Source organism: Drosophila santomea, chromosome 3L (genome assembly GCF_016746245.2).
Source record: "Drosophila santomea strain STO CAGO 1482 chromosome 3L, Prin_Dsan_1.1, whole genome shotgun sequence".
Taxonomy (NCBI): Eukaryota; Metazoa; Arthropoda; class Insecta; order Diptera; family Drosophilidae; genus Drosophila; species Drosophila santomea.
In genome coordinates, this window is record NC_053018.2 from 4,205,500 (window position 1) to 4,227,054 (window position 21,555).

The following is a 21,555-nucleotide window of genomic DNA, read 5'->3' on the forward strand; positions in this document are numbered from 1 at the left end:
TATATGATTCCTTAAACGCTTTAAGCTCATAAGCTTATGAATAGAGATCCTAAAGAGAAAGTTCATTTAGCTTTGCACTCTAAACTAGCTCTAGCTCTAAACTCTAAACTCCTACAGCAAATTGCACTGAAGCATGGATTTCAGCCCAGCTGCAATTTAATTTCACTTTAATCAGGCATTTCTAACTGAATTTCTGATTGAAGCTTCGGAAATGGAAAGCAAACATTTGAGGATGCAGCATTGCATATCCTGCCAACCCCAAAAGGCCCCAAAAACTTCCCCCATTTTAAGTCTATTTTTGGCTCTTTCTCTCGGCCGCCTTTTGGTCTCCGTTGTCTGTATTGTAATTGAATTCTACAACAACACAATAAATTTAGGCACTAAACGGAAAAGCATCGGCAACAGGGGGTTAAGGCTGCTGCCAACAGCGATGCCAAAAACGGGCAGACAGTCGTTGGGAAGGGGTAGTGAAGGGGATGAGTTCGATGCTGGACTGCAGTAAAAAGAGAAAATTTAATTTCTTGCCTGAATAATAAATCACAAACATAAACAGCGATTGTGGGTTGGGTAAAAAAGTGGAGGGGCTGAGATGTCGCCAGATAAGAACCCATGGATACATCCTTTTTTTTGGCGAAATATATTGGGAGACACCATTTTCGCACTCCTTTATTTTGGGGCAATTTGAAATTCGTTGTCGATGGCCAACCAGAGTTGCCATCGCTCTTATCAGTATGCCATTTCCTGGCCAAGGCAACTCTGAAGTTCTGAAAAAACGCAAAAGGGAACAGAGTGTCGAGTTTCGAGTGTAGCTTTATTAAATTTTTACGCAAATGCTCGACACGCGCATATGAATAACAATATATGTATATGTACAGTCACACATGCATAAAAAAGAATATTTTTTGAAGGAATGGGGTGCCTCCCCTGCCTATTTCCCCCCCACCGTCCCTTAACCGTATCCGTATGCAAATGAAAAGTAAAAACTTTTATGTGCACATTTTTTATGCTTTTTTATGGCACACTACTGCGGGGCGTGGCTGGCGGCTGACCCACTCAGCATTATGCAACAAGCCGCTGTGATTTCGCTCTTTTTATGACATTTATGCTGCCTCCAGACAGCGCCGAGAGGCATAAATATTGTTGCAAAGCCAAAAACAAATAGTAAACAGAAATTACAATAATATGCAATAATGCAAAAGGACAACGGCGTATGGGGCCGCAGACGGAGAGCACACACATTCGCAACAAATAGGGGACACTCGAAACAATTGTATTACTTTATTTTGAACTCCGAATAAATGGAAAACAGAGGAAAGGTGAAGTTGGTCATTGGCCTTTTAAGGTACAAAGATATACATTTGACAAATAAACCTGATATATGGATGTTCTTAGGTTTTTAAGAAGCTACGTTCTGAGAAGTATACATTATACATTTCTCTTAGTGTACCAAAATAAAGTGGGAACAGGGAAAAGCTCTCTGCTCCCCTGGCACACTCACTTGGTATTTGTCCCATGTGTGCGTGGCTTTAAGTCAGCGGGATGACGTGACATCCTTGCATAGCATTTGCATAACTACATCAACAAGAGACCCTGGCCGAAGGACGAGCCGAATTGGGGAGGGGGAGAGGGGGCAGAAGGATACCAGACATCAGCGAGTGCGTCCGCGGACATCTGCCTCCAGCAAATCCCCCGAAGTTCCTTTGGTATCCACCGTGCTATTTTTATCTTTTTTGTGCAAGTGCTCTGCCTGATGCGCTTGCATAATTTTCATTGTTTTCATTTTACAAGCGAATTTCCCTCAACTTATCTTCTCTTATTTTAGTTCCTTCACTTTTTTTTGGCGACAGCTTCCAGTGCTGATTTCTGTTTGCATTTCAAGATTTTCGCGTCACAGATTTTTTACATTCATATCCTTTTTTTTTTGTGACAAGATATGTATGGGCAAGGGAAATGCAATAAAACTTTACACGAAGGCGTTGAAACATAATATAGGGGAGGAGCAGCCAGCGAGGGCGATAAAAAAAGAAGAGTTGAGTGGGGAAAATGGAATACTAAATAACTTTATGGGGTGTGGCAAAAGGTAACTAAGGGAACAGCAGGAACAGCAGATAAAACCAAAGTGGGTCAGGTGCAGATAAGGAAACCAGCAGGTCTCCACACAAAATTTCACATCCTGAAAGAAGAAAATCCCAAAAAAAAAGAACTCCCTCCATAACATTGTTATGCCTTAGAGTTACCCGAGGAAAATAATAATATTCATAATGATAGTTTTTATGCCCCGAAAATAGCCATGCCAAGACACAATAATAAAACCTTTAAAGCTCTTTAGCTCATTTTCTGCCCTAATTCTGCTGGCAATCCAAATCGATATCTGTAGCATATCCAAGCATAATGGAAATAATAATAATCGTTTTGATGACCCGAAAATATCTAATGCCAAGAAATGGCAACTTTCACATTGCCACTGTAGCGCTCTAGCATCCAATTATCGTTGCCAAAAGGCTATATTTGCTGGCTGACTTTTGCTGGATGCTCTTGGCACTCGCACACAGCAGCAATTCAATTTAAAGACTTTATATGGCGGCAAACGGATATCCTGCCCTTTCCCCTTTGAGTTCGCCCTCATTTTCCAATTTTACAGGCACTTTTCCAATGCTCAGTCAATTTTGCAAATCAAATGCTTGCCATCGTTTGTTGTTCCTCCTTCGCTGATTTGCCAGGACGAAAGTAAAGTAGACGACGCCAAGTGCCATTCCACTCGAGCGACTAGACAAGATGTGGAGAATAAGGAGAATAAGGAGCTATTTGAGGACTAAAAAGGAGAACATTTTGAAATATATATTCTGTTTTATAGAAGTTTTTCTTTTATTTGGCTCATTTATGGCGCATATTGCGCATTTAATCGCTGTCAGCATACAGAGGATACGGAGCTAAGCATGTGTATCCTTTCATGGGACACTGAGAGAAAATGCTGGTATTTTATAAGTAACGAGATTTTCAGAATGGAAATTTAAGATGTAACTAGATGTACTAGTAAACTTTATTATCCTTTTTAGAGAATTATTGAACACAAATTTTCTTTCGGTGCTGGATCTATGAATCATCTTTCAACAGCAGCTCGTCAGTTTTTCCCTCCTCCTCGTGTGGAAAATTCACCCCATCCATGATATTGCTCTCAGTGGGCCGCTGAAAGTTTTCTTTTCTACAATCAGCTGCTGTTGAATTTTTAATTTTTATGTTAGTAATTTTTCAGGCATTCTGCAGGAATAAGGAAACTCTGGCCGGAAGAACATCTTGCGAGCGAATATTAAATTTTTTATGATTTGGCGGGAGGCGCGCGCAAGGCGGCAAAGAAATAAGCGAAAAAGTAATGCCGAATGGGAAACATGTTGCGAATTCACAAGTGGAAAATATTTCAAGATATTTTGGATTTTATTTTAGTGCTAGTGCCTGTGCTAGTGCTATGTGTGGGTCTGTGGGTCTTTGGCAAAAGTTTCAATCTCTAAGAGCCAATCTCTTTAAGCAAAGCAATTTGCCGCGCTGCTGCAACTTTGTTATATAAATAAATTCAAACGAAAGCAGATGATGCCATTGCACCTGAGCTGGAAAACTTTTACCCCTCCCCCGCTGCCCAGCAGGAAAAGTCAGTCATGGTTACGTTGCGAACTGCAACTGGGGGAAAAGTAAACATAATTTAAAATGTAATTAGTGCTCAAATAGAAAACCAAACAAACAGCAAGCGGCGTGAACTCGCAGGTGGAATCCCAAAACCCAGGGCGCCCGCAAAGTCAATGAATGAAGAAATATCATCAGCAGGTTACTAGGTGACCCAGTCCCAGATTTTGCACCTGAACAGGCAACGCAGCACACCTGTGCATTCGCCACGCCTCCCGCAAAACTTTGTCCTAGACCAACTTTCGCACAGCTGCTGCGGTGGCTTTTGAAACATTTTATTATAACGAGGCTGTGGTAAACATGGCACAATTTCCACAGACCGATTTCTCCCATTCATTCAATCCGGCCATTTCAAGGTTGGCCAAACTCGATTTATTTTGGCCAAAGATGCCGACAACTCTCTTGCTCTTCTTATTCTTCATTATATTGATGATGTGCATAATGAGTTGGCTGACGGTATTTTTCCCTTTTTTCGTTCGTGCACCTTTTGTGCTCATTAAGGAAATGAGAAATGCGAGGTTCATCTGGCAAATATTTTCCTACGCTGACAAAAACTGCATTCGAATGGGAGCTGAGTAAAATTCTTAAATTCGTCCGAAGCTGCACAAAAATACCAATTAAGTATACTTTTGTGTTGCATTATTATGCAAAAATACACATTTTATTATTAAGGTTCCTAAGTTTAAGGTGAGAAACACTTAACTGTCTTCTTTCAGTGAAGCGCTGGTTTTTTAATGCTGCACTTAAAGACAGCTTCTTGAGTAAAACTCTGTGAACTTTGTTTTATGCAGCCTTTTTGTTACCGAGTGTACATAAATAGTCCTTTGAGCTGGCTGCTATCCACTTGCGACTCACTTGTAGGTTGTTGTCGGGGCCACTAATTTGGTTTTTGAGTGGGTCTGCTGCTCATTAAGCGGCTTTTCCTTTGCATTTTGGCCATTCCTTTTCCTTGGGTCTTTACCTTCTGTACTTTCTTTACCTTCTTTACCTGCTGCCGTTTTGCTTACTTTATCCTGGCCGTTTACTCAAGCATTCCGTTTCCGCTTTGTTTTGCCCACTATTTACAGACTGGCGCAGCACGGACAGCACCGACCATCACGATCGCGTCCAGAGACAGCTTTCCGTGTCCTCCGACAGCAAGTTGCTCGACGAGGACATCCGCGAGGAGATGAAGTACCACGTGGTCATGCGTCCCAAGAAGCCGCCCAGACCCAAGTCCGAGGTCTTTCTGAACAAACAGGAAACGCATCCGCGCCGGAAACGATTCAGTGCATTTGGTGTAAGTATTGCTCACGTTTATACTTTGACTCCACCGTTTTATTGTTGCGTTAGAAAAGAGTCCTTAAAAGGACATTAAAAAGTAATCTTTATATATAAGATTTTATATATATAAACAGGCCTAACTATTGCTGCATACAACTACACTTTCGAAATGCATTTTTAATCATTTAAAGTAGCATACTTATATGTGCGTAGATTGCTTTCATTTACTGGCTCTATAATTCCCAACTGCTTCTGGCTGCATTTGCATGGAGTTCACTATGCGGAGCATGTTTTGGTATTGAAAATTTTATTCTCTTTGAAATTTGTCTTGTTGGGACCCTTTGTCTAGGCATTGAGTGTTCCCGTTGATTAATAAATATTAAAATTATATATTAACTTAATGCTTTTTGGTCAGTTAATTTAACAAAGGGCTAATGAAAGTTAAACATATGCTGATGCTGATACTTGTATGCTTTTAATTGAACTAAGTTTTTTTAATCTCTTGATTAATTTTGTAAATAAATATTAATATTTGGATGGATTTTTAAAAGGATCTTACCATTTATTCCGTTCGTGCCATTGTGGCGCCATCCGTAAATTCTACGGTTAAACAATGAACTCTATAAATTTAAAAGTCACACTGCATACTTTTAGGCATATTGGTCATTATTTAAAGTGGCCCTTTATAAAAGCAATCAAATAAAATTTTAAACAAATGTTTACTCTGAAAGACGAAAAGCCAAATTCATAATAATATCTTGAATAAAAAGTCCAAAAATATTCCCGAACGTTTGCAGAGAAATTAAATTTACCATATTAAAACAAAGGGGAAAGTTTATACAACTTTTTACTCCAAGAGTCAACTTCATATTAAGTAATTAATTAAACAGAAAATCCCCCTGTATGCCTACTGAAAACAACGGCAGCTTTAGCGTAATTGAAAAACAAACTGGAAACAAACATGTGGCTTTCCGAAGTGGGTATTCATTCCCGCCGATTACATCACGCGCTAATGTAATGCGAACTGAACCGCAACAGCAAACTAACTTTGCTTAATTAATTAACAAACATGATACATTTTTCAACTCCATTTTGCGACCTTTTTTTCCCCACAGGGCGACTCCCCATTTGGCAAGCAGGAGGCGTATGTTAAACTCGAGCCGCTGGGCGAAGGGTCCTATGCGACGGTCTACAAAGGATTTAGCAAGTGAGTACCGCACCCAAAATGTAGCCGGGTTCCCTGGGTCGCCCAAAAATGGGTTGCCGTGTCAGTGGGTTAAACAAAAAATTATTGCCAGCCATAGCTCAGCTTGAATTTTCTGATGGACACTCCGATCAAAATGGATTTCCCTTTTCCTTGAGCTGCAAAAAAATGTGTGTCGTCATTTTGCCTTGATTTATTCGCTAGTTTCCTTTCTCGTGCATCCGACGTTTTCCCTTAGTTATTTTTGGAGCTCTGCTCCTGCTGGCTTCGTCTCCCGAACCATCCTAAAGCGTATTCCTTTGTCCCCGTTGGCAGACTCATTACAGCCAGAGCCATGCAAATGTGGCTATCAATCACGGCCAAAAGGAAGGGGTCGCCGGCGTGGTTTGCCAAAGGGGCAATGTGGGTCACTCGGCGGGAGAAGGAGATTGAGTTGCAGCAGGAGCAGCGGGTATGTCCTGTTTCCACAGCTCCTTTTCCTTTGCCTGTGGCCCCAATTGTTCAGTTGGTCTAACTCTGCACTGCGATAAATCACAAGAAGAGCAAAAACAGTATTTAGTTCTTTATTCTTCTAATTTGTAATTATTCGAGTATGGAAAAAACATTTCATTCAGTAGCCACTTAAACAAAAGCACTAAGCATGCGATCTAATTTGTTCCAGTGCACAACACGCACTTTTGTTAAAACTTGCCCCACAATTGAGTTGGCTTCCTTGGGTTTTCCACGGCCCATTTTCATTTACCCCGCCCGGAAAAACATGGCAGTACAAAATGCTGCCTCATTTGCGCCTCGTCTGGCACTGATTTCAGCTGTTCAAGGAGCTGGAGTTTGCAATCGAAGTTGGGGCCTTGGGATCTTTCGCTCATAATTTGACAAATGGAGCTGGCAAGATGGGAAAGAGAGAGCCAGGTTCGTCACCTTTTTGACAGGACACCCCTGTCCTGCTTTCCCGATGATAGATGCCAACCAATCCCCTTTTTTTTCTGCCTGTCACAGCCACTTGCCCCCTGGTTTCCCAGCCCATTTTCCACTTTCTCCTGCCCTCACATACACACTTTATCTTTTGTCTCCCTTTTGTTTTTGATTTATTTGACAATCATTTGCTGTGGTGTTGCCCCGAACTTCTTCCTTGTACAATGGGCATTACGTGAAGAACGAGCAGAAAGTTGTTTGACAGCCTCTTCGCCTGCTCGTCGAGTTTTCCATCTTTTCCGCCCTATTGTTACCCTACAGCTCCTAGTTTTCCCAGCTTTCGTTTTCTCATTTGCTATGCACGACGGCGCTTACATGCGAAATGAGTTCCAATTAGCCTTTGTTTATACGAAATGCAATTAATTCGCTCTAATTTATCTGCCAAATGGAAATGTGACCCCTCAGTTTTTGGCTTTTACTTTTCTTGGGCCTGGCTTTGTTTAGAGTCCTTTTTGCGAGTCCTTGCGCTCTGTTTTTTTTCCCTGCCTTTCAAATGTAAATTTAGGTCACTTTCCTTCTCCAAGATTTATGCTTCTTCTCGGACTGTTTTTTTTCCCTTTCTACTGCCAAATTAATCCCCCATCTCTAGATCCTTGTGTTTGTCAATTGTAAAAGATTTCATGAATGATTTCACTTCTATTTGACTTTCGTTTTTCCTTGCCTTGTCCTGGATTCCTTTGTATTTCCCAATGTACCTTGGCATTTTTCGACTACTATTTTCTACCTATGCAAACACAGAAAAGGGCAAGAAATCAAGCTGAGAGTCCTCGAGCAGAAAGTCAAGTTGCTGATTAGCATTTAGTAGGTCAGCTGTCACGAAAAGGCGCCATCTGGCGGGGGGAAACTTCGATTGCGAAAAGTTTTCCTCAACTTTGATGGCACACGCAATTTGGGTTTATGCCTAACTAAATCGTATTATTTTAGCATTAACAAGACAAAGTTTGATCTCAGCCAGCAAATCCTCTTCACAAGCCCCCACCATTTCGCACTTGACAAATCATCAAGAATTTTAAACCTGAATGCACTGATAAAAAATCATGTTTCTGTATTTAGTTCTACATTATGATACTGATTGAAGATATAAGATAAAGTATTCTACAATTAATGTTCAAATCTTATTTGCGCATTATTAATTTGTGGAGCTAATCTGATTACAACTCCCTGTTTCTTATTGAATCAACTCCCTGTTTTTCCATGTACACTTTCCATAAGAAAACTCTCTTTGCCTGGCAGCTGTTTTCCGTTTACATGGAAATTGCTCAGGATGCGGTAAGGACATAAGCTTTTTATAGCATTTTTCTCAGGCTCCTAGATGCTAAAGGTTTATTAACCAAGTGAATTTTAGAATACATTTTGATATGATATAAAAGGTTTAATTCGCCGCAACCCGGCGATTTTGTTTTAGGAATAGGGAATATTCTGCGAATTTTTATGTGTGCGATAAAAAGTTTAGGGTATTTTGCGCATATTTACTTCCCTCTCAGAATTTACGATGCTGCTCTACAAATTGATGCGCTTGAGTTCAGTCATCAGGAGCCCTCATCATCATCATTAACCCTCGCTTGCCCAATTAGCTACTGGCGTGATAAAATTTTGGCCCCTAAAAACTTGCACTTTGACATATTCGAGTGACATCCTCGCGCTGTTGAACTTGCGCCATGAAAAAACTTTCGCAAATTCACTCGAGCTGCTGCGCTTAAAGTCAACTACTTCATGGCAAAATTTACCAGCTTTGCTGGGTTCTTCGTTTTATTTTGGGTGCTTCTTGCCTTGCCAATTAGAATTTTTCCTTGGCAATGCAAGAAACCGCATAAATTGGCAGCGTCTGTGCGGCAGTGTCAAATAATTTAACCTAATTTGACACTTCAAATGTCCTCCGCTGTGTCCTGTCTCCTATATCCTTTCAGTGCTGGCATCTTTTCCAAATTGATACAACATCTTTTAAATGGAAGAAAGCATTTAACAGATTATAATAAATACGCTCGTTATGTAGTGCAAATTTTGCTATTTTCTAGTCTTTCCACTATTTAAGGCTAACACTTATTTGGCCTTAAGTCTCAACCACATTTGCCTAAAAGAGAAGCTGAACTGCCAGCACTGCTCCAAGCTGTATGTCCTCCCTTCCATGTCCTGTGGCCTGTCCCTTAGCCTAATTTAAGTGTTTGCCGTACATTTCCCTGCGTGTTGGGTCGTTATGTCTGTTTAATATACAAAGGCCCCCGCTGGATCCACCCAACATGTTCTGACTTCTGGCAAGGACGCTAAATGTGGGCGGCAGGACTCCTACCACAAATTGCGAGCCTAATTCTTTGTTGCCTCGCCGGCAGCTGTGCAATTGTTGTTCTTGTCGGACATTCCCGCTCGAGTATTTATTTTATTAATTCCCCCGTCCCCCCGTTTGTGTGTGTTGCCCACAGATTAACCTACCAGCGGGTGGCGCTGAAGGAGATTCGCCTGCAGGAGGAGGAGGGAGCACCCTTCACCGCGATTCGCGAGGCCTCGCTGCTGAAAGAACTGAAACACAGCAATATTGTCACGCTGCACGACATTGTCCACACGCGCGAGACGCTGACCTTTGTCTTTGAATATGTGGTGAGTACTTGAAATATTGACTGAGATCCGAAAGCGATAGTTACTGCTACACTATCCTTTGATCGTTATCTATTGAATCTAAGTAATTGAACTTATACCAAATGTTCGCTTTACAGAATACGGATCTGTCGCAATACATGGAGAAGCATCCGGGCGGCCTGGACCATCGCAACGTGCGCCTGTTCCTCTTCCAGCTGCTCCGTGGACTCTCCTACTGCCACAAGCGGCGTGTCCTCCATCGGGATGTCAAGCCGCAGAACCTGCTCATTAGCGACTGCGGCGAACTGAAGTTGGCCGACTTCGGACTGGCCCGGGCCAAGAGCGTGCCCAGCCACACCTACTCCCACGAGGTGGTCACGTTATGGTACCGTCCTCCAGGTGAGCATTCCCCAATTTGTGCTATTATTCGGAGTGGTAGAGAGTGGAGTAGAGACCATAAGAAATGCTGGGTATTTTAATTTAAATATCTGGCCATATTCCTCAGACCAGAGAATGTTGTTTACTTTTAATTTGGTTACCTAAAATGCTGAATATTTGCCGAAATGTAGACCTGGCTGGAATGAATAGAAAATTCCTTCTTTTCACACATCAATTTCACATTGCTAAAGAGAATTTCCATCTCTTAATCCCTTTAAACTTAAACGCTTAAGAGCCTTTCCATGTAAGCTGCTCATAGCCAAAACAAGCAAAAAAAAAAACTATTAAACACTTTTCACAGCGCAAACAATTTGCAGTTTGGAGCTTAGCCCAAGCCCCAAAGTCGAACCAATTTGAAAATCGCATTAAAATATTTCGTTTGTTTTGTGCACTCGAAGCCAGCCAATTAATTGACGTCCATGCAGGCTGAAAATTGTTGGCCTAGCAGCTGAGTAGCTTGGCGAGTATTAAATTAATACCTCACTAAGATCCCTCCCTTGACAATGGGGTAAACAATTCATTTAGCATGGCAAAGATTTTTCCATCAATTTGCCAGCCAGCTAAATGGAAAACCAAAGCGTAGGAGTAGTAGTAGACAGAGGAATAAAGTTAATTTTTTCTAATATGCAATTCCCTGGGCATAAACACTTTGTGTCTGCTGGAATACCTGCGCTGTGCAGTCCGCAACCCGAACTACTGACCCCTGACCCCTGACCCTTGGGCAGCATCAACGTCAGCTGGGGAATAGTTGGGAAGCATGTTAAACAAATTTAATCTGCACTTCTTGGCAGACAGCGCTGGCAGGCAAAAAGCGGAAGCCTGCGAAAAACAAAGGCGCTAGAAGCGGATGGAGATGCGGATGGATATGCGGATAGAGATGCGGATGGGGTGCGAATGGGGATGAGGATGTGGTTGCCATGGGCACCTGTCGCCACCTGCGCGGAAAATTGGTGTGGGAGGCGAACAGATGCATATGTAGGTACCTACAGTAGGTACAATCTGGAATAGATTGAGATACATACATACTAATACTAAAGAACGATTGGTTTTTCCATCTCAAGAAGGCTTTAGTTTGGCTTATTGTTGTGCGCACACCTTTAACTGAATATGTTTATAGTTTATAGTTTAAACTTTAAGCTCTTCGTATTTAAACACAAATAGCAGCCAGCCCAGAAACTCGTGTGTGCCCATGGGAGGACTAAACTTTGTTAGCTGCTGGCCAAAAAGCAGCAGCAAAGATAAACACAAAGGTGCACAGGAAGTGGAGAACTATCTCATCCTGTAGTTCCCGGTCTCCCTGAACTTTCTCTTCTCCGATTCTCTCCCTTTTATTTATTTAAAATGGCAATTTATTTTGCAACAAAAGTGGGAGAACACAGAAGTGCATTTACTTACCGTGGAGTTCGTGACCATTTCAGATGTCCTGCTGGGCAGCACGGAGTACTCGACCTCGCTGGACATGTGGGGCGTGGGCTGCATCTTCGTGGAGATGGTGACCGGGATGCCGACGTTTCCGGGCATACGTGATACCTACGATCAGCTGGACAAGATATTCAAATTGCTGGGCACGCCCACCGAGGACACGTGGCCGGGAGTCACCCACTTTCCCGGCTACAAGCCACACAAGCTGGGTAAGTAATTGGCCTCAGGGCCACAAGACCGACCTGGCTGAACTCTGGATGCTAATTTGGTGTGTATATACCTTTTAACCCTTAACCTTTTTTGGGTGCAGGTTTCTATCGACCGCGGAAACTGGGTCACAACTTCCCACGGCTATACGACATCATCGAGGGCGAGACGATAGCGAACGGTTTCCTGCAACTGAATCCGGAGCAGCGTTTGGGCGCCGATGATGCACTGCAGCATCCGTACTTTGCGCAGTTGCCAAAGAAACTCTACGAATTGCCAGACGGTGAGTGCCGCAAATTGAATTAATGCATTAAACATTTACAGCCCAAACTTTTGGCCATTGTCTGTGTGGCTGGAAGGAAAACCAATTAACAAAGCTACGCAAGGCAACGAAAAAAAATCGGGGGGAAAAAAGGATGAAAATGTTTGCTCAAAGTTGGCTGAAAGTCAGGGAAAAATCCCGTGACGGTAGCCCATTCTTTGTAAGGGACAACTCATTTAAGTTTCGCGACAATTTGTTTGCCTTTCGAACAGTTTTCCGTGGATTGAGGGTCTGCTTAGCGAGTGTTTCCGAGGTATAGTTAACAGTAATTGCATTTGCCAGTTTTAATTTGTATTTCAAGTGGTGGCAAAAGTTTGCAACAAGTTGGGGAAATAAATGCCGAATGCAAAGGACAAACTTGTTGGACAAATACAGCCCCACAGACAGAAAATCAAGCTGGTCTACTAATTAGATTGCGATAAGTGAACATTCAAAAGTAAATAATGGCACGCTTTGCAATTCAAATCGTATATAATATGGCACCAAAAGGAAATAACTAGGGCATTTATAAATTGTGAAATGCTATATAAGGAAATCCTCTGAATTCGATATCTAATATCTGATGTTTTGTTTATTTCATTCTACTACAATTTAACTGCACTTTCTGGTACATAAACTTCCGTTTATCCCGAGGACCTTCATTCATTAGCAGATCGGATGCCACTCGGTAAATGGAAACATTTCCGAAAAAAGGAAATTTAAGGGTCAGCCCCAAAAACCAGCATTGAGTTGGGGACTTTGCAATTTGGCAAATGCAATTCACTGAGTTTCGGGGAAAACTGGGGAAATGCAACAGAGAGGGCTTTAAAAATGCATATATATGTATAGGGGCACAGAAGCCACTCGAGAATGCAGTGGGTAAAACCGAAAATAAATGAATAAAGTGCAAATTCCCCGCTTTAAACTTGCACTTAATCGAGGGCAGCTTAAAGTGTGCTTAAAATGCGATTACCGCGTGATTTGTTTACACAAAACTGGATCTATTTTTTCTGCACACAAATCCTAAAGGGGGAGCTATGCTAATTTCTGGCTAAATCACAGTCGCTGTTGGCAAAAACCCTAACCCAACTCATTACGAACGGGTGGAACTTTTCCTGGAATTTTCCCCAGTATTTGCTCTTGCAACATTGCGTATACGCAGCGTGGACAGATAGAATCAATTAAAACGCAACTAATGCGCTTCATTTATCATGGCCAGGAAAGGTCATCACACCCCGTCCGCGGTTTTGTGGCTTAGGTTTGCATAGCCTCTGTGTTTTACGAACTGTAATACAGTAAGCATTGCATTGGGAAACGGAATATCCACATAGATCATTAGAAACAACTTAAGCTAGTTTTTATGGGACGAGAAATTGATGCAATATGCATTTTACATATCAGTAATAAAAGAGGGTTCAATCATGTTACCCAACCGTTTCTCATCACACAGCGTTCACTCATTAGAGCGTCTACTGTACACATGTGAGTGACTTTTGTTCGTGGTTAGGTTGCCTGGCAACTGTGTGAGTGCATCATATGCGGCTGGAAAATGTAATTTCGCCAATGGCAATTTTAATTGTCGCTCATCGATGGCCGTAAATTAAATTATGTCATGGTCAGAACCCAGCATGTTGTCATAACTCAAACTTTTTAATTACAAATGTTATTTTATTTTATTTCACTAATTACAACTGTTCGTTTCTTTCTCGCCCAAAAAAAAAAATAAAAACAGAAACCTCAATTTTCACCGTGGAAGGCGTGCAGCTGTACACGGAGCCAAATCGACAGAATAAATGAAAATTAAAGCAAGTCCTCTCTGTGGATGGCGTACGTTTCTACTGTTAGGATCCCAATCACCCAATCGACATCCTCCTGGACTATCAATCTGTCAATCAACCTATCGCATCATCCAGCAATCGACAGCCATATATAATGCAAGAGGAACTTCTCGATCGCGCAGAAGTTTTGTACTATAATTCTATGATACTTTTTTTTAGTTATTAGTTCGATTTCGCAGTGAGTTAGCTGAGTTAGCTGAGGGAGTTTAGCAGAACGGCAGCATTTTTATTTTCAGTCAAATTGCTTATAGTTTAGATTTCATTAGACTTCTCGCCATCCTGCAGCCGCGTCGAAAAGGATACTCAGTTTAGTCAAAGCGCAGACACGTTTTTCTGTATTCTTTTGTAAGCTAACAAAAAAAATTTACATTTAATGGTAGCTTTTAGTGAGTGAATTGCCTCTGTGGATTTACGCAATATGTTCGTTTGCAATGAGTGAGAGATAATCATCATCATGTCTGATATGCTCGTGTGTATTTCGTTTTCATTCTTTTTTCTTTAGTTTTTAGTCGATATCAATTTCAATGCGAATGTTCGGCTGCGGAGTGTTTATTAAAATTGCAAATAAAAATTCAATTGGTTACTGCTTTAATAGAGTGCAATTAATAAAAATTAATGAAATGGCAGCAATGCGCCTAAAAAATGAATCAATTAATCAAGTTATAATGTGCTCAAAAAATGTACGATTATTTCCAAGCAATTACTCAACTTAAAATTATTTACTTTTTTCAAATGAAGAGATTTATTTTTCTGCTCACAGCTCCTTTTAAATGTTTGATTGTATGATTTTGTAACGCTTGATTTGTCATTATGAAATATATTAGTTCGCCGCGCTGTTTAAGTGATAATTTTATAACTATTAAATGAATTTATGTAAAAAGCAAGTAAATCAATCTTTAAAGATATGTAAAACAATAAATTTAAACCATTTATACCATTTATGTTTGCTGATTTCTTTTTCTTTCTTTTCATTACTTAAGTTTTCGGTTTTTTCCACAGATTTGCTGACGTGTGGATGATGATTGAATTCCTAGAAACATTTAGTAGAAAATCAAAGGTCGGGAGGAAGGCTGACGGATCATAAATCATAACATTTTCGATGCAAACTTAAGCGAATAGATAAACAATTTAACTAGCAAAGAACGCAGAATAGTAGAATCAAATTTTTAGCAATCAACCAAAAGTAAATTCGAGATAAAATAGCCATCAACTAAACACTAAAGTAACCTAACCAAGTATTTTACATAGAGTTCGTAGCGAGAAGAATCGAAACCAAGCCCAATCCATTTCCATAATCTAAGAAACGTACTGTTTTTGGCCAAAAAAAAGAGAGGACGCCCGCCGCATGCGGGTTCCACAAATCTTAAGGAGAAGTTCAAATGAGAGCTAACAAATGTGCAAATTGAAATCAAAGACACTTCACATGGTTTTGAAACAAGTAAATGAATCAAAAACGATTTGAGTAGAGAAAACTAAAGCGTAGAACAAAATATATTATGAATATCGTAAAAATCTATGAGAATGACGAGCCAATTTGAGTTGTAGGCAATCAAATTGCTAAGATTCTCTGATTAAGACATGATTATACGGAGATATCAAGCCCGTTAAGTTAGTTGATACTTAAATAACTCGAACTAAACTCGATTAGGGCCACGTTTTAATAGCGCTCCAAAAAACCAGATTATATTTTGTAGCAAAAGTAAAAGTCAAATTTAAACAAAGGCGAATGGAAAACCAAAAATATTTCAAATGAATAAACTTTTTCTGTGATTTATGAAAAAAGTATGCAAAAACACACACTGAAATACACTACAGCAAGGTAAACACAACACGAAGTAAACAAAAACTTAATAAAGATAAAGAATTAGGCACTTTAGAATACAAATCTAGCAGCTGGCCAGCAAAATTGTTTAGAATTGTTTGCTAGCCAAGAAGAGCAGTACATTAAACTGAAACAAAATTTTGCACGCACTCAAAATTTGGCAAAGAGGATGTTTACGGCATCTTTTATTTTTGGTTCTCTGCGAATTTTACCCAATTAATTATTGGATCGCAACACAAAAGGTAACGAAGCATGGCAACGCACTTTTGCACTTTTCCCATCCCGAAGGTTACGTCCATAGTTTATAAGCCAATGAGCCAATGGAACAAATCGAATCGAACGAAATTACGAAGATTGAACTGGTTTTCGTTATCGTTAACGTTCTTGTTTCCGTTGAATGCAATTTTATCAGACGAACGCAAATGATTTTTCGGTGCATTTTCCGGGACAACTCTAATTGATTATTTTGCACAACATTCGTGAAGAGCAAGCAAGCAAATCAGATAATGGAGAACACTAAGCTAATCCCTAACGTAATCGAAACGAGTAAATAACTAAGAATGTTTTTAGCGGATCGTACTCTATATAGTATAGTAGCTAAGCGCGGGGTAAATCCCTCCCTCGGAACCCTGGGAACGAAAGGTAAAAGACATTTAACTGGAGGGCTGGAACGATATGAAACTTAAATATTTTTAATGCATTGAATTTGTCGTAAATATATTTAATGTACCTTTGTTAAAAACAAAATAAATCTATTAACACAAATTACGAACTCTCGATGCAGTTAGGCGATAGTTTAGATGGAGCATGCAATTTTTATGTTTACCTCGTAAGCATTTTTGTATAGTTAAACGAAAGAAAAAAACGAAAAAAAACTGGGTGAGGCCCACAAACCCCCACAAAATAAGAATGAAAGTTTTGTAAATATTTGTAGTTGATTTCTAAGTAGCGAAAGACGAACAAAACAATATTCGGCAAGAGTAACAGACACGATGGGTATATTTAAAGTGGAAAAATATTGAATGTTTATTATTTAACAAATGGATGGCAACTAAATACAATTTGAATAAGTTCAACCTGTACAATAATTTAATATTAAATAAAAAGCGGCCAAGGCCAATGAAAAGTAATGAGTGCTGTTTATTCTCCCAAGAATTTCCAACTGATTTATGGGCTAGTTCTCTGGCCATAAATAACAATAAGACAATAATTTTTGATTGCTTGAAATGTTGGCAAGCTTTGAAATTTACTCAACCCCAATTCGAGCAATTGAAATAATTTAGAGGATGACAAGTTTTTGAAATGATGATGTAGGAGGAAAATGGGTGGTGGCATTCATGGGATCCCAAAGCATTAATTATGTAAATGACACAACTCTTTTTTCGGGCAAATGGCAAACAATATACATGAAATTTTGAAACCTATTTCTCTGCCGACTTTTTTGCCACCCAACCGTCGGTTGCGTCATCATGCCGGCAATTCATCTTGGCCACAAATAGAGTTGGATGAGCATTGTGCCTGCCTTTATGGTATCAACAGGCGAGCATCTCGGCACGATTCATCTGCAGCTGGGCAGATGAAAAGGTTTCCTAGGTTCAACATCCAATGACCAAGTCGGATGCAGCTGTAAGCCTTCAAAAGTCAATAAAAGCCATCAACGTTGTAATTGAGCAAAACAATTACAAATGACATAAGCGGAACAACGGAAAATCAAAGGTAATCTCGTGAGCAAGTTGTAAAGCCGCATGAAAAATGCTTTTGCATCCATATTTATTCTGTTCGTGAGTCTTGCATTATAACCAACCGATGACGGCTAAGGCCAAAATGCATATAAATAAAAACGCATATAAGTTCTAAAAATATATTGTCAACGTATCGGGGAATCCACCACATTTGGCATGCATTCCCCACCTCATGATTACTCATCGCCTGCTAAGGTTAGCCCTTTCATATCGACCACTATAAGTAGCTTAAATGGAAATGCCAAGTTGAGGCAGGCTTCGCCAAATGACCAGTGAATGAGTTTTGCATATCATTGGCATGCAAACTAAGTAGTGAATTTTGTAAGCGGGGCATACGTTTCAGTTGCATAAAATTATCTAGCAATTAGCATTGATGACTTAAGGCAAGAAGCTCCTCAAATGTGGGTTTACCTAACCACTTTACGCAGTTGAGCACTTTTAAGCCTTAGTAATACATCTTTGAATATAGCTTCTTTAATAAAATATCTAAATAATTGCTTAGTGATTGTACACTTTGTTGCTGATATTTTGTTTTTTAACAGTATTCGTTTTTCTAAAAAAAATGTATGTAATGTGTGGTGTTATAAAGAACTTTTTAATGTATTTGAAGTAATCACTACTAAATAAAGTCTTATTCTTAGTAATAACACATTGCCATAAAGATGCCACATTTAATCTTGAATTTAAATACTTTTACCAACTAATTAGCATTTAAATGATAAACGAACTAAAAGCCATAGTTTAAGCACAAGACTAGTAGCTCTTAGTGTTGATTCCATCCCCCGTTTCTTTAATTATCCATTTATAATTCTTAGCCTTTAAAATTTATTTTGGAATGATTAGCGTGCCGTGAAGACAACCAATTGATTGACAGCCCAAAAAAAAAATTCCAAAACGCCGGGGGGATTTTTCGCAGTCTTCTAGACAGGTGTGCATAAACAAAGACGCTCCCTCGAAAAACATACACTTCAAGCATCTCACAAAAGCTTTGCTACGAGAAAAGCTCCTCTCCAAGAGCTGCGATCATCGAATGGGTCTTGAAATACGCTCAGTTTCTTCGCAAATTTCAACCGGAACGGACGTATTGATCTCGGGTTCTCATTGGATCTTGCGTGGAATCAAGGATAGGTGTCAAGTTCTCGAATGATTGCCAGCGATTTGTTTGTTTCGAGCGACGCGTAAACAAAGTGACATGATGAGGCCCCAATTAGCGGCCATGGCCATTGCCGTGGTGCTGGCTGCGATCTGCGGTTTTGCCACTGGTTCCGTGGTGGAAGTTCCCGGAGTCACCCAGGCACCACCACTCCCACCTCGTAACCTCCGAGGCAACCAGACGCGGTCGCGCATGCCCAACAACTTCCGAGTGCGTTGTACAGTGAAAATACAGCGGACGATCGCCAGAATAAACGTTACTTGTATAATAAGATAGTAAACCCAAAAAGATATATTTGGTATATAAAATGTTACTAAAATATATAGTGTGTTATGCCAGGAACATTCAATTTGAGTGTCAGAAATAAAAAACGACATAGTGATTCATTAAAGTCTCGCGATTGGTTAATTTGAAATGCCGACTATAATAAAAAGAAACAAACGCTATAAATACCATATGCTAAAACGAAAACATAGCAGAAACGAAAAGAGATAAATATAAAATAAATGAGCTAAAAGCTTTGAACAAGTGTTTTCAAGTGACATAAGCAACATTAAAAAGTGGCTGAAAAGAAATACAAGAAAAATAAAATAAATGAACCCTTTGTTTGAAATGCAAAAACCTATTTAGCATAATGTGATGTTTGCTCTCTCGATCGTCCACTGTAATGTGAATTTTAAACTTGGCGACTGGCTGCTGACTTTTAACCAGCAGGTTTCGTTTTTGGCCAGAACAAGTTCAATGCGCTGGCCTCGTGTTTGGCTTAATGTATCGTCTTCCTTTCTTTTTATTTGTATGCCAATATCCAGAGTATTGCGACCACCACAAGTGTTCCCAGATGCGACTACAAGGAGCTCATGACCAATCTGCACGATCGCATTGGCATCTTGGTGACCTTGGACGAGGACCAGCGCCACCGCCTGGAAGTCATCGATAAGAAGTGAGAACTGGTTTGACATAGACAGATCATATGAAATTTTTCCGTAAAACCGGTAGAGCAAAAAACGCGTATCAATACCTCTTCGGGAATTTTTTTTGTGACACAGCGACTTTTTTGGCAGACGAATTATATCTTTAATGATGCGCAATCCGTTGCCAATATAATTGTAGTTCTTATATGAAGTGATTGTTGTTTTTGGGTCAAATTTATTGCTAAAGATTCGCAGAAATTCGCTGTTGATTTTCCCACGCATCCGGAAATGCCAATAGCAAACCCTAGCTGATTAAAGAGCGCTACAATAAAAACAGAAATATATCTAAGAGCTTTATCATCTTTTCAGCCCAAGGAATATCGTTTAAGTGGGTCATTTCGAAAGATGTGATAGTTTCGTTATCGTTTTCTATTTATTAACTATTTATATAACATTCTTTTAGATTGGATCAGCTAGTGGAAAGCAGTTCAGCCCGCATGGAATCGATGAAGGCGCAGCAATTGGACTTTCTGCAGCGACTGGACAGTTTTGAGCACATCCAGCGACTTTCGAGGAGCACTCTAGATGAGCTCAAAGGTGAAACCGATCAGGTTTTCGGTCCGCGAAATATCAGGGAGCTAAAACACAAGCTAAGAAATCGCATGAAGATGAAGGGTAACATAATAGAAATGTCGATGTTGTGCTGTTGTTTTGTGTTTGTCTCTCTGGTTGCTTGCTCCACATTGAAATACAACATTTTGATAATCTCAATTCTCCTCCGGCAGATATCTCGCGCAATGTGCGCGATGTTTCGCAGCAACAGTATCCCATTTTGGGAACTAGTGCATCTAACGAATCCAACTTGAACGTCTCAAGTCGCCTGGATGCCTTAGCCACTCTCTTGACTTCCACTGCGCTCAGTGTCAGATCGGTGCAGATTGAAGTGGCCAATCTTTCACGGGTCATTAGGTCAGTATAAATATACTATAAATTTTATTGATTCATAATTTAATTAATCTTAACCCTCCATCTTTCAGGCGCCAAAGCCGTTTGATCCAGGGAAAAGGATTCAAATCGCCAGGAGATCAGACTTCAATATTCTATGGGCCACCTGGATTAAATGGGCCAGCAGCTACACGGCAGTTGCAAACTAGTTGTGCCTATTCCTTCCTTGCCAAACATGGAATTCTAAAAATCCAGCTCACACCCGAATCGGAATCCTTCTACGTGTCCTGCGATGAGGATTGGACTGTTATTCTGAGCCGCAGCTCCGATGATGTGAGCTTTGAACGCGGCTGGCTGGATTATCGCGATGGCTTTGGAAATCTGGCCGGGGACTTCTTCATTGGTCTCAACAAACTGCATGCCCTCACTTCATCGGCCCTGCACGAACTGAGAATTGTGATGGAGGACTTTTCGGGCAACGTGGCGTATGCGGGATATTCGTTGTTTGCCATTGGCAGCGAAAAGGAACTATATCCGCTCGTTCTGCTGGGCAAGTTCCAGGACAATTTGACTCCCTCAGCTGGAGATTCATTATCCTATCATGCCGGAGCTAAGTTTAGTACTGTGGATCAGGATAACGACAACTGCCCCGAGTGCAATTGCGCGCTGAGACACAAGGGCGCTGGATGGTTCAATAACTGCGCAAAGAGCAACTTGTTCGGTGAATACATCACGCAGAACATTGGCCAAGCTGGAGAAACTGGGATGTGGTGGGATACGTTTTCAGGACAGAACTCGCTGAAAAGGGTTCGTTGGCTGATTCGTCCCGTGGTCGAAGGATCAGATGATGCCAGACGATAGGATATCCATTTCCTACTTGCGTCTCCGAAATCAGGGATAACCCACAATCGATTGCTTGCATTTTAACCCTAGCTTTAGCTTTGAATCTCGTTGTGCGTGTGTGTGTAATATTTATGGAAAATTACTTAATGCCTAGATAATACAGTAAATTTACGAGTACTCACCTGAAAGTACGTCATCTCTGGGAGATTTTCCCTAATCGGTCGATTAGTGGAACGCATGCTATATTT

At 40.5% G+C, this 21,555-nt stretch overlaps 2 protein-coding genes and 1 non-coding gene across 7 annotated transcripts in view; all 3 read left to right on the forward strand.

The window, feature by feature from the left end:
* The window catches only part of LOC120447470 (cyclin-dependent kinase 14), a 98,987-nt gene extending 82,144 nt beyond the window's left edge, over positions 1-16,843 (forward strand). For all 4 annotated transcript variants that reach the window (XM_039628858.2, XM_039628857.2, XM_039628859.2 and 1 more), the window contains 7 exons: positions 4,743-4,954; positions 6,054-6,145; positions 9,532-9,706; positions 9,823-10,084; positions 11,542-11,754; positions 11,856-12,035; positions 13,786-16,843. In XM_039628858.2, the coding sequence (XP_039484792.1) occupies positions 4,743-4,954; positions 6,054-6,145; positions 9,532-9,706; positions 9,823-10,084; positions 11,542-11,754; positions 11,856-12,035; positions 13,786-13,850 (1,199 nt within the window). In that variant the 3' untranslated portion in view covers positions 13,851-16,843. The remainder of the gene's footprint in view (positions 1-4,742; positions 4,955-6,053; positions 6,146-9,531; positions 9,707-9,822; positions 10,085-11,541; positions 11,755-11,855; positions 12,036-13,785) is intronic.
* LOC120450676 lies at positions 5,240-5,304 on the forward strand. Its single transcript, XR_005616323.1, has one exon. It is a non-coding gene; the product is annotated as a U7 small nuclear RNA (small nuclear RNA).
* A 1,492-nt stretch (positions 16,844-18,335) lies between the features above and the next one.
* LOC120449782 (fibrinogen-like protein 1) lies at positions 18,336-21,495 on the forward strand. Of its 2 annotated transcripts, none has more exons than XM_039632422.2 (5): positions 18,336-18,818; positions 19,418-19,548; positions 19,983-20,194; positions 20,305-20,488; positions 20,557-21,495. In XM_039632422.2, exons 1-5 carry the CDS (start codon positions 18,648-18,650, stop codon positions 21,323-21,325), a joined length of 1,467 nt encoding a protein of 488 aa, XP_039488356.1. In that variant the 5' UTR covers positions 18,336-18,647; the 3' UTR covers positions 21,326-21,495. The 2 variants fall into 2 exon arrangements, with proteins under 2 accessions (XP_039488356.1, XP_039488357.1); XM_039632423.2 differs by having other exon boundaries at positions 18,338-18,818; positions 19,983-20,116.
* The last annotated feature ends 60 nt before the right edge of the window (positions 21,496-21,555 follow it).

Coding starts and splice junctions, on each gene's coding strand:
- LOC120449782 (XM_039632422.2), top strand. CDS start 18,648: ATGATGAGGCCCCAATTAGCGGCCATGGCCATTGCCGTGGTGCTGGCT. Junction 18,819..19,417: donor GCATGCCCAACAACTTCCGA/GTGCGTTGTACA, acceptor GCCAATATCCAG/AGTATTGCGACCACCACAAG. Junction 20,489..20,556: donor AATCTTTCACGGGTCATTAG/GTCAGTATAAAT, acceptor TCCATCTTTCAG/GCGCCAAAGCCGTTTGATCC.